This window comes from Ursus arctos, unplaced genomic scaffold (assembly GCF_023065955.2).
Source record: "Ursus arctos isolate Adak ecotype North America unplaced genomic scaffold, UrsArc2.0 scaffold_23, whole genome shotgun sequence".
NCBI classification, from domain to species: Eukaryota; Metazoa; Chordata; class Mammalia; order Carnivora; family Ursidae; genus Ursus; species Ursus arctos.
This window is the reverse complement of record NW_026622908.1, coordinates 38,467,595-38,482,498: the sequence shown is the minus strand read 5'-3', so window position 1 is coordinate 38,482,498 and position 14,904 is coordinate 38,467,595. Positions and strand designations below refer to the sequence as shown.

General features: G+C 54.4%; 1 protein-coding gene across 1 annotated transcript; it reads right to left on the bottom strand.

Moving 5' to 3' along the window:
• Window positions 1-4,648: 4,648 nt before the first annotated feature.
• LOC113246975 (pepsin A) lies at window positions 4,649-13,427 on the bottom strand. The gene is made up of 9 exons (XM_026487752.4): window positions 13,320-13,427; window positions 12,722-12,878; window positions 10,603-10,720; window positions 9,930-10,048; window positions 8,992-9,191; window positions 7,391-7,507; window positions 6,270-6,414; window positions 6,079-6,177; window positions 4,649-4,957 (listed from the first exon to the last, which is right to left on the bottom strand). Exons 1-9 carry the CDS (start codon window positions 13,373-13,375, stop codon window positions 4,808-4,810), a joined length of 1,161 nt encoding a protein of 386 aa, XP_026343537.2. The 5' UTR covers window positions 13,376-13,427; the 3' UTR covers window positions 4,649-4,807.
• Between the last annotated feature and the right edge of the window lie 1,477 nt (window positions 13,428-14,904).

Here is a 14,904-nt window from a genome sequence, read left to right as displayed (position 1 = left end):
CCTTCTGCAGACCCTCCGGGAGACCGTGTGGCACGTGCCTCAGCATTGTCCTCCCGAGGGCGTGAGGATGCCACTCTTGTCCCTCTCTTGCTCCCAGGTTGTTGGCTTTCCAGCAGGTCCAGCCAGCTGGGCCCAAGGCTGCAGCCTGCCTCCTTTCCACTGGCTCCCAGGCACACGCAGGTGCTCGGGGAAAAGGCGAGGGAGCTGTCTGCAGAGGGCCTTCGGGCTGGCCAGGATTCTCACTACCTTACCCGGTGGTCAGCATAGTCCCTTCCCAGGACCCCTGGGGGGCTCAGCGCTGTCCTTCATCAGGTAGTGTTGATGGGACATGTTGGAAGGCCCCAGCGGGATCCAACTTGCTAAGAACTTGTTCTGCCTGAGAGAAGCCTCAGGACGCTTGGGCCCCGTCCAGGGCTGTCTGGCTCCAGCAGGCCGGAGGACGGCCTTCAAGACTCCAGATGGGTGAGGACTGCTTTTAACAAATGGGAGGAGCTGGTCGGAATTCTCAGACTCCAGCGCTCAGGGGGAGTTTGGTTTTGGGTGAACACACCCTTCGGTGTCCCTTACCCAGATTCTACATTTCGTGAATCTTTTGAGAAGCCATAGAGGATGCGGAAGAGGGGATGCCGGAAGCCTGGTCCATGGTCTCAGTTTCCCTGGACCTAGGGAGTTCCCAAAGGGCCAAATGGTCAGACCCAGTTCAAGAGACCAATTTGGTTGGGGTGCCTGGGTAGCGCAGTCGTTAAAGCGTCTGCCTTCGGCTCAGGGCATGATCCCGGCGTACCGGGATCGAGTCCCACATCGGGCTCCTCCGCTATGAGCCTGCTTCTTCCTCTCCCACTCCCCCTGCTGTGTTCCCTCTCTCGCTGGCTGTCTCTCTGTCACATAAATAAATAAAATCTTAAAAAAAAAAAAAAAAAAGAGAGACCGATTTGGAGGTTTTCAGATCAACAAGCTCAAGGATAAACATAGCAGGTTTCAAATGAGGATAACTCAGGGGCGCCTGGGTGGCTCAGTCAGTTAAGCATCTGCCTTCGGCTCGGGTCATGATCCCAGAGCCCCGGGATCGAGTCCTGAGTCGGGCTTCCTGCTCAGGTGGGAGTCTGCTTCTCCCTCTCCCACTCCCCCTTGTGTTCCCACTCTCGCTGTCTCTCTCTCTGTCAAATAAATAAAATCTTTTAAAAAAGAAAAAGAATAGGTTAAAAAACAATCTTTTTAAAGATTTCATTTATTTGACAGAGAGAGCGAGCACAAGCAGGGAGAGTGGCAGGCAGAGGGAGAGAGAGAAGCAATGCGGAGCTCAGTCCCAGGACCCTGAGATCATGACCTGAGATGAAGGCAGATGCTCAACCGACTGAGCCACCCGGTGCCCTGTTTTTTGTGTGTGTGTGTGTATTTTTTTTTTTTTTTAGAGACAGAGAGTGGGGGAGGGGACAGAGGGAGAGAGAGAGACCCTTTTTTTTTTTTTTTTAGATTTTTTATTTATTTATTCAACAGAGATAGAGACAGCCAGCGAGAGAGGGAACACAGGCAGTGGGAGTGGGAGAGGAAGAAGCAGGCTCATAGCGGAGGAGCCTGATGTGGGGCTCGATCCCACAACGCCGGGATCACGCCCTGAGCCGAAGGCAGACGCCCAACTGCTGTGCCACCCAGGCACCCCAGAGAGAGAGACGCTTAAGCAGGCTCCACGCTCAGTGTAGAGCCTGACATGAGGCTTGATCTCATGACCCTGAGATCATGACCTGAGCCCAAACCAAGTCAGAGGCTTAACCGACTGAGCCACCCAGACACCCTCCCTTAACTTATTTCTAATGTGTAATATGTTCACATCATTAGATATAAAACTGTGTGAAATTGTATTCAGTGGGATGTCTCCGTCATCCCACGTCTACCCTGCTCCCCCCTCTCCTTCCTTTTACGGTTTCTGATTCTGGGTGTCCTTTCTCGGTTCCTGTACGTAAGCGCAAGCAGATCGTATTTTCTTTCTTTGTAACCCACAGATAGCGTGGTATAAGCCCGGTCGTCATCTGTTTTTGTGCATGTGTTTGCTTCACCCAACGATCTCTTCTCAAGATCTTCCCCAGAATCTAGTGAGCATACTCGTTTTTAACGTTTTCACAGCTGCCGAGCGGCTCCTTGCGCGCACCATAGTCTGCTTAACCGTCCCCCCCATGGGTGGACATTTGGGTCGTTTCAAATCTTGCTTTTACAAAAGATGCTACAAAGAATAACCTCGTACTTACATCATTCTGCACGTGTGCAAGTGTATGTCTTAAAGATAAATTCCCAGAAGGGAAGTTACTGGGCCAGAAGGTATACACATTTCTCATTTTGATAGACGTTGCCAAATGGAGCTCCGTAGGGGCTGTACCAGTTTCTGCTCCCATAGGCACTGCATGAGACCCCACGTCCGGGAGGGTGTGGATTCCACAGATGAGTGGAGCAGAGCCCTAGGAGATGAAAATATACTCCTGGACAAGTGGGAAAGGGAAGGATAGATGGAGCCGTGCTTAGACCCCTGAGGCCTGCAGAGAATGGAGACAGATGAACGGAGGAGAAGCCTGAGACAGGAATGTGAATCTATTATCTCGTGGGGCAAAGTGGAAAGAGTCAGATCAGACATGTCAGCTCCGGGTTTCCCAGTCCAACTGGTCTGTTTAAAGGGGAGTCTTTTTAGATTCTGTCTGGATCCAGGAATCCCAGGGCGAGCAAACGGAAGAGGGGTGGGGAGGGAGGGGCTGAGCTGCAGCTGCGGGGGCCAGGAGCAGAACAGGAAGGGTCCAGGAAGACGGGCCCGTATCCCCAGAGCCTGCACGCTGCCTGGCCCATAGGAGGTGCTCGGGAAATGCCAGAAACACAAACACAGCAAAGGAGCCAGGACAGTGTGAAATTCCTCCCCAGAAACATGAGAAGTCCACCTGTTTGTCTCAGGACCAAATAGGACTGGGACAGAACGTTGGTGGGGGTGGGAGTGGACCCATCTGCTGTTGTAAGCATGCCCTCAGTGAAAGCAAATCCATTTCCTTGTTGTTTCCTTTCCAGAAGTCATCTTGAATTCATCACTCAGTCTGCAAATATGTATTGAGCACCTGCGATATGCCAGGCCCTGCTCTTGAGGCTGGGGCTTCAGCAGTGCCTGCCCTCGTGTATCGAAAACAAGCACTCGTATAAATGCATGATTGCTGGGCCCCGAGTGCCCTAACAGAGGGGAGGGCCATTCTCCGTGAGAGGGTGGTCTGGGAAGGTTTCGCAGGGAGGTGCTGTGTAAGCCGAGATCTGCAGGATGCTTGGCGGTCGCAGGTCCGAGAAAGGGAGCAGCAATGCAGGCAAAGGGCACAGTGTGTACAGAGATCAAGAGGTAGGGAAGACGGTTGGGTATTCGTGGAGGTGGCAGAAGGCCAGGGTGGGTGGGGGCTTAGGGTGGGGAGGGGTCAAGATGAGGCAGGGAAGGTACTCAGGGACCAGAGCATGCAGAGCGTGGAAGATGTATTATCTTATTCCAAGTGTAAGTGCAAGGCGTTAATTAAAGATTTTAAGCAAGGGAGAGAGGTGATCAAGATTTCTGTTTCAAAAAGATTGTTCAGCTCTGGAAAATGGGCTAAGGAGGGGATCTGTGACATTAGGGAGACCTGGGGCATCCTAGGGCCCAACAACTTACATTTGTGAGAGTGACAAACAACAAACTGGAGGAGGATGTGACAAGAGAGTTTCCCAAGACATCCCATTCTGGGCACCCCAAAGTCACTCCCTCCCCGCAGGGAGGCCCAGCGCCAGCCTGGAATCCAGCTCTCCAGCTGTGGGAGTTTCCCAGCAGTCCAGCCAAGGAGCACAGGACTGCAAAAGGTTTGCTAGCAAGAGAGGCACTGGCATCAGGCTGAGCTGGGTCAAGGTCAAGCAGATGACTTTGTGGGAGCATTTCACAGAGCCTTTGGGAAACGGGCCTCTTGCACCTCCAGGAAGGGTCTAGAATGCTACATGTTGCATGCTTATTCTGTAACTTTGTTTTTCACTGGACCTTTTGCTACCAAACCCACCGGGAGAAATGCTGCTCTAAGTATTTTCTGTTTGCAGGCGAGGGTGTATTTGTTAATGGGCACACCCACTGCTTTCTCACAACCTCTGCCCCCGCCCACTGCCCCTCCACCCCCAGGAACTGGAAAAGCATCGGATCAGTTCGGTGTCCTGCACCCAGGGCATCGAGGGGTCTTCAAGTGTTAGTCTGGATCAACCGGCTAATCCCAGAGAGCAGCCCGTTAGATGTGGGGGTGTCAGATCTGGTCACCCTTCCACCCCCCCGGCCCAGCCTGCTTAGGAATATCCCTATCAGTGGAATGCTCCCTCCCTCCCCCTGATCTCTTTCCTTTTCTATCTCTTACTGCCTTTGGGAGAAATAAGAAGTTGACTCCCTCACCAAGAACCTAGGAGCCCTATTCCGTGAGGAGTCAACAGGCCTGGTATTTCTGGTGCCCGTTTTTCTCTGATGCTCCCAGCCGGACCTGCTGAGGGCCGATCACCTTCCTGGCTCTAATACAGGGTGTGTACCCCTGTCACTGTTTGGTGTCGTCCAAGTGGACGTGGTCATCTTGTCCCCCTGCCCCGGTGTTCCGACCCTGGTGGTGTAGGGAGAAACACACAGCACATTTTTTCAGGAGGGAAGGTTTTTATTCTACATTATTGGTATGACAGGGGAGGGGACCAAGCTTCCACCTCCACAGTCCCATAGGAAGAACAACCAGGAGAATTATAGACATCTAGAGCGGGCGACTAAGGCTAGGTCTTCCTGGGACGCGGCGGGAGAGATGTCGGCTCAGGCCACGGGGGCCAGGCCGACCTGGTTGTTGGCCCTGTCGAAGACCGCGAAGTATTGGCGGATGAAGACATCACCCAGGATCCAGAGATCTCCGGAGGCGGTGGGGAGGTTCATGCCCTGGAAGCCGCTGACACAGCTGTCCTGGTTCTGGAGGAAAGGAGAAGAAAACTGGAGACGGGGCACAGACCCAGCGGTGACAGGGCGCCGGGGACGAAGCATCAAGGTCCCCGGGCCACTGCGCGGCACGTGCAAGGGAGGAATTTCCTGGCTCGTGCCCGGGGACTTGACTCTTCTTGGCCGGGGGTCTGCCTGTATAAGCTGTTCGCTCTGCTGTCGGTTTCCAGGGATTACTAGACATGATCCAGGGTTTCTGGCGGATGCACAAACCCTGACATCAGCATCCGAGCTAAGAGGTTTAGGGAGAAGTCAGCCGCCGTGAAGGATTTTGGAAGCCCTGGTGACACAGCCTTTTCTCGTTCTGACCCCATCGGGTGGCAAAGCAGATCAGCCATTAGCCCTTTTCAGTTACTAGGGCCCCAGGCCACCACCTTGACTGCCTGGGGAGCTGGGGAGCTTTGGAACCACCCCCTCCCTGCTTAGGCCACGCCCCCTCCTATTCATCAGCATCCCTGGGGGGAGCGTCCTGGCCGTCTGTCATTACTTCTTGCTCAGTGACATCAACCCCCGGAGCAGATCTGGATTTCCACCTGGCATTGTGATAGTCGGTGAACCGTTGTCCTGTGGTCAGACTCTACCAAGTAAGGATTTGTTACTTGGTGAGACAGTAAGAGCATCACAAGCCCTGACCCTACGGAAGGTACGGTTTCCGTTTGCTCAACCCTTTGTAGCTTCGATGTGGTTGATCCCACTCGATTACCCTACCCACAGTCTAGGGGTGGGGAATGCTGACGTCTCTAGTTTCTAGACCAGGACACTGAGAGCCGGGAGAGGCTGCAACTGGCTCAGAAACAATGAGCTAGTCATGGAGACTCAGGGCTTGGCCTCAGGTGTCCAACCGGAAGTCCTCTTTTCCTGCTACCGGCCTTCGCCTCACTTTTCCCCTTGGGGGGGGGGCGCTGCATCCACATTTTCATTCATGCATTGATTTTAAAAGTCTTCTTTTTCTCTGGAGGCTGTCCAGAGCAGATGTCGGCTTCAGGCTGTGGAAGAGCACTTGGCCTTGTGCAAAGGCCGGGGGGTGGGGGTGCGGTGGTGGTGACCACATTTGCGGCAGGCACCTGTAGACGACTGGCCCAGAGCCCGCTTACCTGCAGGATATAGGCACTGGGAGGCAGAGGGTACTGGATGCCGTTGATGGTGAAGATGATGTCGGGCAGGTCGTTGATGGCTGAGCAGCTGATCGCCATCTGGAAAGAGTGAGGGTTAGGAGACTTCCGTTTCTCCTGCATGGCAGACCCACCACTTGGGTCTAGAACAGGGCAGTCAGGGCTGGACTCACCTCGCCATTCGAGTCCTCGCTGGCCCCGATGTAGCTCTGGATGTTGGCAATGGAGGTGGTTGGGCCAGCCAGCAGAGAGGTGCCTGTGTCGACAATGGCCTGGCAGCCCTGACTACAAGCGATGGCCTGTCCGTTCATGGTGACGCTAAGGACGAGACACAAGTAAGGGTCTCCTGAGTCCCCAGTGGGTGTATCTCCCCCAGGAGGAACCAGGTGGCCCCATATGGTCCCCCTCCCATCCATTGGCCAATACATAAAATTCCAGCTTCTCTCATTCATTCATGCATTCCACAAATATTGACTGAGTGTGGGCTCTGCGCTAGGCACGGGAGATGCAAACCCAGACAGCCGCATGGCTCCCGTCTGCAGGGAGAGCCTGGTCTGGCTGGAAAGATAGGTTATGATCGAGCAAGAGCAGGGGGAGCAGGACACATGGCCAGGGAACAGAAGCGTAATCCAGGGGGAGGGTGGGGTGCCAGGGAAGGCTTCTCAGGCAGGCAGACACCCGAGGTTGCTAAGGAGGAGCAGAGCTGGAGGAGGACATCACAGGCAGGGAGTGATGGAGATACGGAGCACGGGCAGGAGGCGGAAGACGTGATGAAGTTTTAGCAGGCCTGGGGCAGACGCAAGGTGACCAGTACGTGCCAGTTTGTTTAGGACCGTCCTGGTTTTAGCACTGCGAGTCCGGCATCCCTGGAAACTGCTCATTCCTGGGCGAACCTGGGCAACTGGTCACCCTGGCAGGCCAGCTGAGCGGCAAACAGCTGGGGAACAAGGCTGCTTGGGGCAGGGGTGGGCCCCGAAGGGGAGAGTGGAAAGGAAGGACCTGAAACAAGGCAGCCCCTTCGCTCTAGGGTGGGAGGGACGTGTGCTAGTTCAAGGTCCCCTAAGTGCTGGGATGCGTGGACACGTAAGCTGGTAAATTGTCCTGCCTGTTTGACCAGAAGGAAAGTGGCTCTCCTCCTTTCTTGGGGTCTCTCTGGCTTGGCCAACTTCCATGTTCTCCCCCTGGGGTACATTTCCCTGTGCTGGCTGTTCCAGGGGGATTCCAGAAAGCTTAGTTACCTACGAGTCTATATGGGGGCCCACGGCAGGATGTTGGCCATCCACAGAGCTCTCACCTGTCCACGGTGATCTGCCAGTAACCCTCGACAGAAACAGGCACCCAGTTCAGGCTTCCAGTGTAGTAAGAAGAATCAATGCCACCAAACATCACCACACTGCCACTCTGGTCATCGCTGTGGGAAATGGGGGGAGAGACAGGCATTCATTCATTCAATCATTCATTCATTCATTCGCCTGAACATCGACTATGCGCGTCCTAAGAGCTACCCTTGATTGGGCAAGTGGATGACAGACAGGTCACTATTTTTATTTCCACTGTACAGTGAGGCTCAAAGACACGAGGAAACTCGCCCAAGGTCACACGGCCAGGGAGTGCCCAGGTCCTTCTGGTTCCAAGGCGTGTGGTTTCTACCCTATGTTCACTCTCATTGCTGCGAGGAGCTCAAGAGAAGCGAATGCATGGCAGTGGCCGCTCGTAAGGACCTGATCATGTAGTTCACTGGCTCTCAGCCACGGGCGGTTTCCAATTTGCCAACGTCTGGGATATTTTTTGATTGTTGTGATTCGGAAGGGGTGAGGGGGTGCTACTGAAAGCTAGTGGACAGGCCAGGGAAGCCGCTAACCGTCCCGCAATGCACAGGACAGCCCCCAACGGCAAATAATTCTCTGGTCTAAAACGTCCCGAGTGCTGTGATGGAGAAAAACCCTGATCGGCTGGAGAAATAAGAGAAATACCGAAAAGCCGTAAAGAAAAGCCGTAAAGCCGTAAAGACAGGTTACGTGTGCGAGCTGACTAGAATATTAAGTGGCCAAGAGGAGAAACGGATGAATGGCTCCTCCCACTGTAAATTACAGGAGTCCTTGTTACTGGGAGCTTCACTTTCTAAATCTCTGCAGTTTGGGGTCAGATAGGGAAGCAAAGGTGGGCGATGGTAGGAAATTAGCCATGGAAAAACTGGCCACGGATAAAACGATCCCTACTCCCCTAACCCCACCCCATCTCCCTGCAAACATCGAACCGTGCAATGCGACCCACTGAGATGACAGCAGAACAGTCAGCAACTCAAGAAAAATATCGAGCACGACAAATCACTTGGAGAGAGAAGGATGTGGCAGAGGAAAGCTGACTGTCTTGAGAGAATTGATGACACCTTCTGATGTTCTTGCATAAACATTTACTCAACCAAACCAGCCCTTGGCTTGTTCTTTATTCATTCTTCCAATTAACTCAGAGTCACATACGGAACCTAGGTTTTGTTAACTAACAGAAGAAACTTGCTTTCATCAGTTAAACGTTCCCTTGTTCAAGACATAAAACCCTATTTTCATTTTTTTGCTGCGGAATTTTGGCCCCCATTTTAAGTGGATTCACTTAATCCACTCCTGAGGGCCAGCAGCAAGGGGACTGGTGCTGGGGAGCAAATGGCTAACGACATTTGATTGTGTAAGTCAAGGCGACAAAAGTCACACTGGTGAAACAAGACGAAGGAAGGCGGTTCGTCAAGGAGGGACTGGGCACCATTGTCTCCAAGATTTACCTCTTGAGACTTAGACCTTGCCCTTTCAAATCCTTGCTTGCCAAGACCCTGTCCATCCCACCCAGCCCTGGACAGCCCCCTGCTGGGCCAGGTGGCCGTGACCTCCCGGCCCAACTTACCTGCTTAGGTAGACAGAGAAGAGGTCCTGGGAAACCAGCCCCTGGTTCCACATGTTGTCAAAGACAGGAGTAGCCCCGGAAGATGAAATCTGGGGGTAGGCCAGACCCAGGATGCCATCGAAGGGAGCGTAGTACAGGAAGGAGCCGGGCTCAGTCTCGCTCAGGCCGAAGATCTGGTTGGTGTCTGAGATGCCTCCAACCTGAATTGGGGGAAACCAAGACGTTCCCCATCAGCACGTGTTGACCGAGCACTGTGGGGTGCCAGCCCTGGGCCGGAGCATCCCTGCCTCATTTCGAGTAGGACTCGGCTTCCAGGGCGGCAGGCTGGAAGGAAGGGGGAAGGACTGGCCCCGCAATGCTTGTTAATTCTGCTGGAAGTAACCATTGCCACTGATCTCCAGATGGCCACGGTCTGCGACGCAGAGTGAGAATTTGCTGCAGAGCAGATGGTCACAGTGTGTGTGTGTGTGTGTGTGTGTGTGTGTGTGTTTCCGATGACTGGATACAAGGCAGACCCCAGGCAAGTCAGAGCCCTTGACCCCTGCTGCTCCCTGTGGGGGCGGGGGTGGAGCTTGTGGCCTTCTGACTCAGGGGGGCTGCAGGTGGGGGTGTGAAAAGGGGGAGGAGGTGCTGAAAGAGAGCTGAACCTTTTTGCCTTCTGCTCCTTGTCCCCTACCTAACATTCAACTTGGGGGTGCTGAGGTTGGCTTATGGTTCCTGGCACCCCATCCCCTTACCCACTACTGCCCCACCTAGAGATGTCTGTGTCATCTTTGCCACTTTCCCCTCCTGCATCCCCTCTCAGGTTACTTTTGTGGTCACTGAGACCCGCATTGCTGGAATAAGCTCTCTCTGGGGGGTGCACTGCGGTTCCCTGGGTCCTGGGAAGATGGCTCCAGGGCTGGGCGGGATGAGGTGGCCAGCCAGCAAGTGCTTACCTGGACAGTGTCATAGCCCAGGATGCCTGTCATGCTGCCAGTGCCATAGGCGATGGAGACTGTCTGGCTGGTGCCCTCGTAGGTGGAGGACTGCTGAGGGTTGAAGCGGTTGTGGTTGGCTGCCAGGGCAAGAAGGAACAACGTCAAACTCAAAGAGCCGAGTGAGAGTCATGGGCTGGGAGTGTCTTCCTAGTGTGGATGCCTTGGTTCGGGGGGGGGGTGCTTTGGAGGAGAAAAGTAATCTTTTCCCCAAACTTTAGAGCCTAAGCATTCCCAGTTTCCACTTCTGTCTAGTAGGGCCAGTTGGGACCATGTCCCCGATGGGAGGTCCCTAGTGGACTCCAGAGTCCTCCCAAGGACCCCCTGGTCTCCCTTCTCCTGGAAGTCATCCCTGATTGCTCCCCTGAGCAGAGCAAGCTCATGGCCGTCCATGGTGCTAAGCACCTTCACACTTCTCTCTGCTGAGAGCATGGACCGTGCGTGATTCACCCCATTATCCCTGGGCACCTAAGCCCAGTGCTTGGCACATAGTAGGTGTTCAGTAAATGCTTGCAGACTGAATCCCCGAGTGCCTCCTCCAGGCTTGAAATGGACCTCTTTGAAGCCCTGGGGGTTCTGGGCTCCCAGGTGGCTTGGTGCCGGGGAGCCCGGGCAGGCGGGGCCCAGCACTCACAGCAGGCGGGACTGGAGCAGTAGACAGAGGGCACCCACAGGTTGGAGGAGCCGGTGTCGAAGATGACGGTGAACTCCTGAGGGGGGGTGCCGATGCCGATGGTGCCGAAGTACTCCATCTGTCAGGACGCGGTGGGGGGGCACGGTTCACTGAGCGCACCATTCCCTGGGACTCCCCGGCCCGGCCTCCCCGGGGACCGTGTCTGAGGGGGCCCCTCAGCCCACCTCCCGCCTTTCCCTTCACTGTTCTCCTGGCCCTTCTCTCCCTGTCCAATACATCCATCCTTCAAGGCCCAGCGGGTCTCCCCCCCACCTGGAAGTCTTCCCTGATTGCTCCCCTGTTGCCCTCTGACTATTCTCTTCTAAGCACCATGAACACCCAATAATAATCTGCTGTCCCCCTCTTCAGCTCTTGTCTTGTGTGTCTTCGTCTCGTCGTCCTAGGGAATGCACGGTCTCGGAAAGGGGTGAAACCTGACAGCAGCTCTCAGAGTATATGCTGAAATGCTTTCTCAGTAAATTGTCGATGAAGAGAGAAACGCGTCACCTAACGATGGGAACCCCTGGAGAGGTCTGATTCCTAAACCTCGGTGTGATAGCAGGTTCAACAAAGGACACGAAAGGACAGAGTCAGGACTGTTCTTCTCAGTGGCAACACCTTCTCCTTCGCCAGCTCTGTTCCAGCCCCCCTGGTCTGGCAATTCTTCAATGATGACAAGCTCATTCCCCTCCCAGGGCCTTTGTACTTGCTATTTCTTGTGCTAGGGAAATGTTTATTCTAGATCTTTCCTTGGCTGGCTCTGACTCATCACTCATTTGGAGTGCCAGTCAAACGTCGCCGCCAAGCATCCCTCCCTTTATCTACATTTGCCCCTCCCCCATTTTTCTTCTTCCCCTTACTTGATTTTTTTCTTTGTGACCCTTGTCCTTCCCTGAAATTATCTTACATATTTATTTGTCTCTCTTATTTGTCTTTCCCTCTAGAATATAAGCTCCAGGAACTTAACTTCTTCACCACTGTTTCCTTAGCTCCTTGCACAGAGCCTCCGGCACGTAGTAGGCACTTCATAAATATTTGTTGAGTGAACAGGTGGGCTGGCTTTACCGACCTCTTACCAGGGGCCAGGCCCCGTGCTAGGCACTCCGAAAAGCACCATTGCCTCCGTTACTTGCAACAACACCCTGATGGTAGATATTAGTGGTTCTGTTCCACAGACGAGGAAGCTGAGGCTTACTTGGAATGTAAATGACTTGCCCAAGGTCACGTGGCTCGCAAGTATGAGAGCCGAGCTCGGCACCAGGGCTGGCAGATTTCACAGGCTAAGCCCTTAGGGACGGGCAACCTGGTCTCCTACCCTTGGCCCAGGGCCATTCACAGTAGGGACACAATATCTACGGAAGGGCAGGGTGTTGTCATGGGGTCCCAAATGGGAGAGCCGCAGTGAGCTTCCTAAAGCCCCAATCGGGTCATGTCAGCCCTCCTGGTTAAGACAGCTCCGTGGCAATTAGGCCGCAGACCCTCCTGAGGCTCTGATTTGGCTCCACTCACCGACCCCTCAGGCCTCACTGTGCCTCTCTCCCTCGCTCTCTGCTCTCCATGAGCACGGGCCTCCTGTCCTCAGATGCACCTGTCTGCCACCATCACGGGGTCTGGCATGAGCCATCACCCCCCTGGGACGCTCTCCCGTCCCCTGGAAACCCCGGCTTTTCCTTCGCTGCTTGCCCTGGCCGCACCCTCCAAGCATGAGACCTTTACTGTGCAGCCCTCGGCCTGGTTGTCCTTTTCCTGGTTTGTGAATCTCCCTGATTTCTGTCTGTCTCTCTCTCCTAGACCGTGAGCTGCATGAGGGCTGGGGCCGGGCCTGGTTTTGCTCGTGGCTGCTGCCCCTGGGCCCAGCACGGTGCCTGGCACAGAAGGGGGGCCCTCTGTGTGCAAAGACACTGGATGAATGAACAAAAGAACAAAGGAGAGCGACGGCTCTGATGGTGAGTTTTCCTGTACCCCCTGTGCCTCTGAGAGCCTGGGAGCAGCCCCCTGGGTTCCTGCCTGGGGGCCCTGGCCCATCCTCCAAGACCCCCGGGAGCCCTTCTCTCCTCCAGGGCCTTCCCCGGGCACTCACGTCCATGTAGTTCTCCAGGGGCTGCGTGGCCATCACGGCGGCCTCCTGGGGGAAGTACTTGCTGGCTGGGTTGGGGCTGTGCTTTTTCAGGAAGTCCTTTAGGAGCCCATGCTCCTTCAGGTTCTTTCTCAGGGACTTCTTCTTGACCAGGGGAACCCTAGGGCACAGCATTTGCAAACAGGTGGTTTGGAGGAGGCAGAGTACGGAGGCAAGGAGTCTGCTCGTGGGGTGCCGTGGAAGCCTCAGAAGGAAAAGGAAGCTGGTCCAAGAGGGGAAGAAGGAGGGGGTAACCAAGCGGGGAGACGCTTCTCTTTTTGGCACACTGAGCCAAAGAGGTTGAGTGGTTGCCCAGAGTCACCCGGCCCGGTTCCTGGAGCTGGGAACCCAGCCCCAGCAGGACTCGAGCCCCACGTGGGCAGCGCCGGCTCCCCTAAAGGGCAGAGGGAGACTAGAAGGGAGGCCGGAGGCAGCGGAGCAGAGCGGAGTTGGACGAGGGAAGAAGGAAGAAAAATGTGAGGGGAAAGGAAGGAATGTGACAGGCAGCAGAAGGAATCGGCCCTGGGAAGCTGGTCCTGGGCCTGCGTGTCCCCAGACTCACTTGATGATAAAGCACTCGGAGAGCGCCACCAAGCTGATCAGCAGAAGCCACTTCATGGTTCTTCTCGGTCCGGTCTCCAGAGAAGGGTGGAAGGCTGAGAAGTGTCCAGCAGCAAGCAAGAGCTGCTCCTTATATACAGTCCAAGGGCTTGGGGATCGGTCTTATCAGCCTCCAAATGTCACCCATTCTCGTAACCCCAAACAGAACAGTTCCTGATAAGGTTGTCCCCGCCCCTCAGCTCTGTCCTGGGAAGTTTCCAATCAAGTAGATTTCCATTGCGACCGTACCCTGCCGTAGGGATGGAGCTGCAGGGGGCACGCTACGGAGCGGGGGCTGATTTCTTAAATAATGGAATTCGTTAGAACCCGACAAGCTGCATGTTTTGACAAAATTGGTCAAAGTGTGCTTAACATTGAACAGATGTCAAGGGGGCTCATTGTACCCCCGATCTGCTCCTGTGGGATGCCCCTGCGAGAACAGTTCCCCACTCAGCGATGGATCGTGTCCCTGTAGTTGCTATCCCCAAAGCACATTCCTAGGTCGATGGTTCGGGACTCAGGACACATTTTCACATAGAAGTGTCCTCCTATGGGATGGTTGGGTGTTGAACTAGCCTACAGGTTTGTCATGGCAGTTGGGCTGACTCTTGGGAAAGTGGTACGTGCAGCACAGAGGAAGAGGAAGGAGGGGAGCAAGTGGGAGAATACTGCCTTCCTTTGCTGGAGGAAGCAAACTTGCACCGGGCTGGGTTAGTCATTGGAATCTGTGCCTTTCTCATTCTGCACCCCTTCTCTCCCTACTGCTCCTCTCTTACCCTCTCAGGTTGCTGGAAGCCTCCACCTTGAAGATCCCACCAGAGTCTGACTCTCCCAGCTGCTCCATGCTTAAAACATGGCCAGATCAGCTACAGCGGAGCAAAGCTATCTGGGCAAATTCATACTAGCATGTGAATGACTTCAAAGGGGATCCTCTTAAACAAAAAAAAGAGGATCTTCTTCTTAGAAGAGGATGCTTACTAACCCACAGGGTTCTCTACTTTGTGGGATTTATTCAGTGGACAAAGAGGAATGAAAACGGATTCAGAAATTGTGGGGGATGGAGATATGCAGGTGGGAGGTCGCCAGTCAGTAGCGAGCCATATCTGTGGGTCTTGTTTTGAAATCAGATTCCCTGGGCCACCGCTGGTTTTTCCAGCATCAGGAGACACAGATTCTATGAAAGCTCCAAATTTCGCCCAGTGTCTCTGGGTGAGTGTGGAGGGGTGGAGAGTGTGAACCAAGGTTGGGACTAGGGGTGGTTAGTACATAGCACATTTGCATTTCAGACTTACCCCTTAAGACCTCTTTGTACCCCAAATGTGGATCCTTGCACCGTATTTTCCAGCTTCGTATATTTTGGTACCTGCTTCCTCTCCTCTCTTCTTCCCCCTCCAGCCTTTCTCACTCTGACCTGTGGGCTGATCTCGGCCCTTATACGGTGGAGCTGACGGTCCTACGGATGCTTGCCGAAATTCTGAGAGCACCAGACAAAACCGTGGCTCAAAGCTGCCACGGGGCGGGAGGGAGTGTGTGGGGGTGTGTAGGGT

Excerpts from the sequence above, each read along its gene's own strand:
- LOC113246975 (XM_026487752.4), bottom strand. The coding sequence starts at position 13,375 with ATGAAGTGGCTTCTGCTGATCAGCTTGGTGGCGCTCTCCGAGTGCTTT. Across the intron at positions 10,721-12,721 it reads CCCTGGAGAACTACATGGAC|ATGGAGTACTTCGGCACCAT; the intron begins GTGAGTGCCCGG and ends GCGTCCTGACAG. Across the intron at positions 9,192-9,929 it reads TGGGCTATGACACTGTCCAG|GTTGGAGGCATCTCAGACAC; the intron begins GTAAGCACTTGC and ends CCCCCAATTCAG.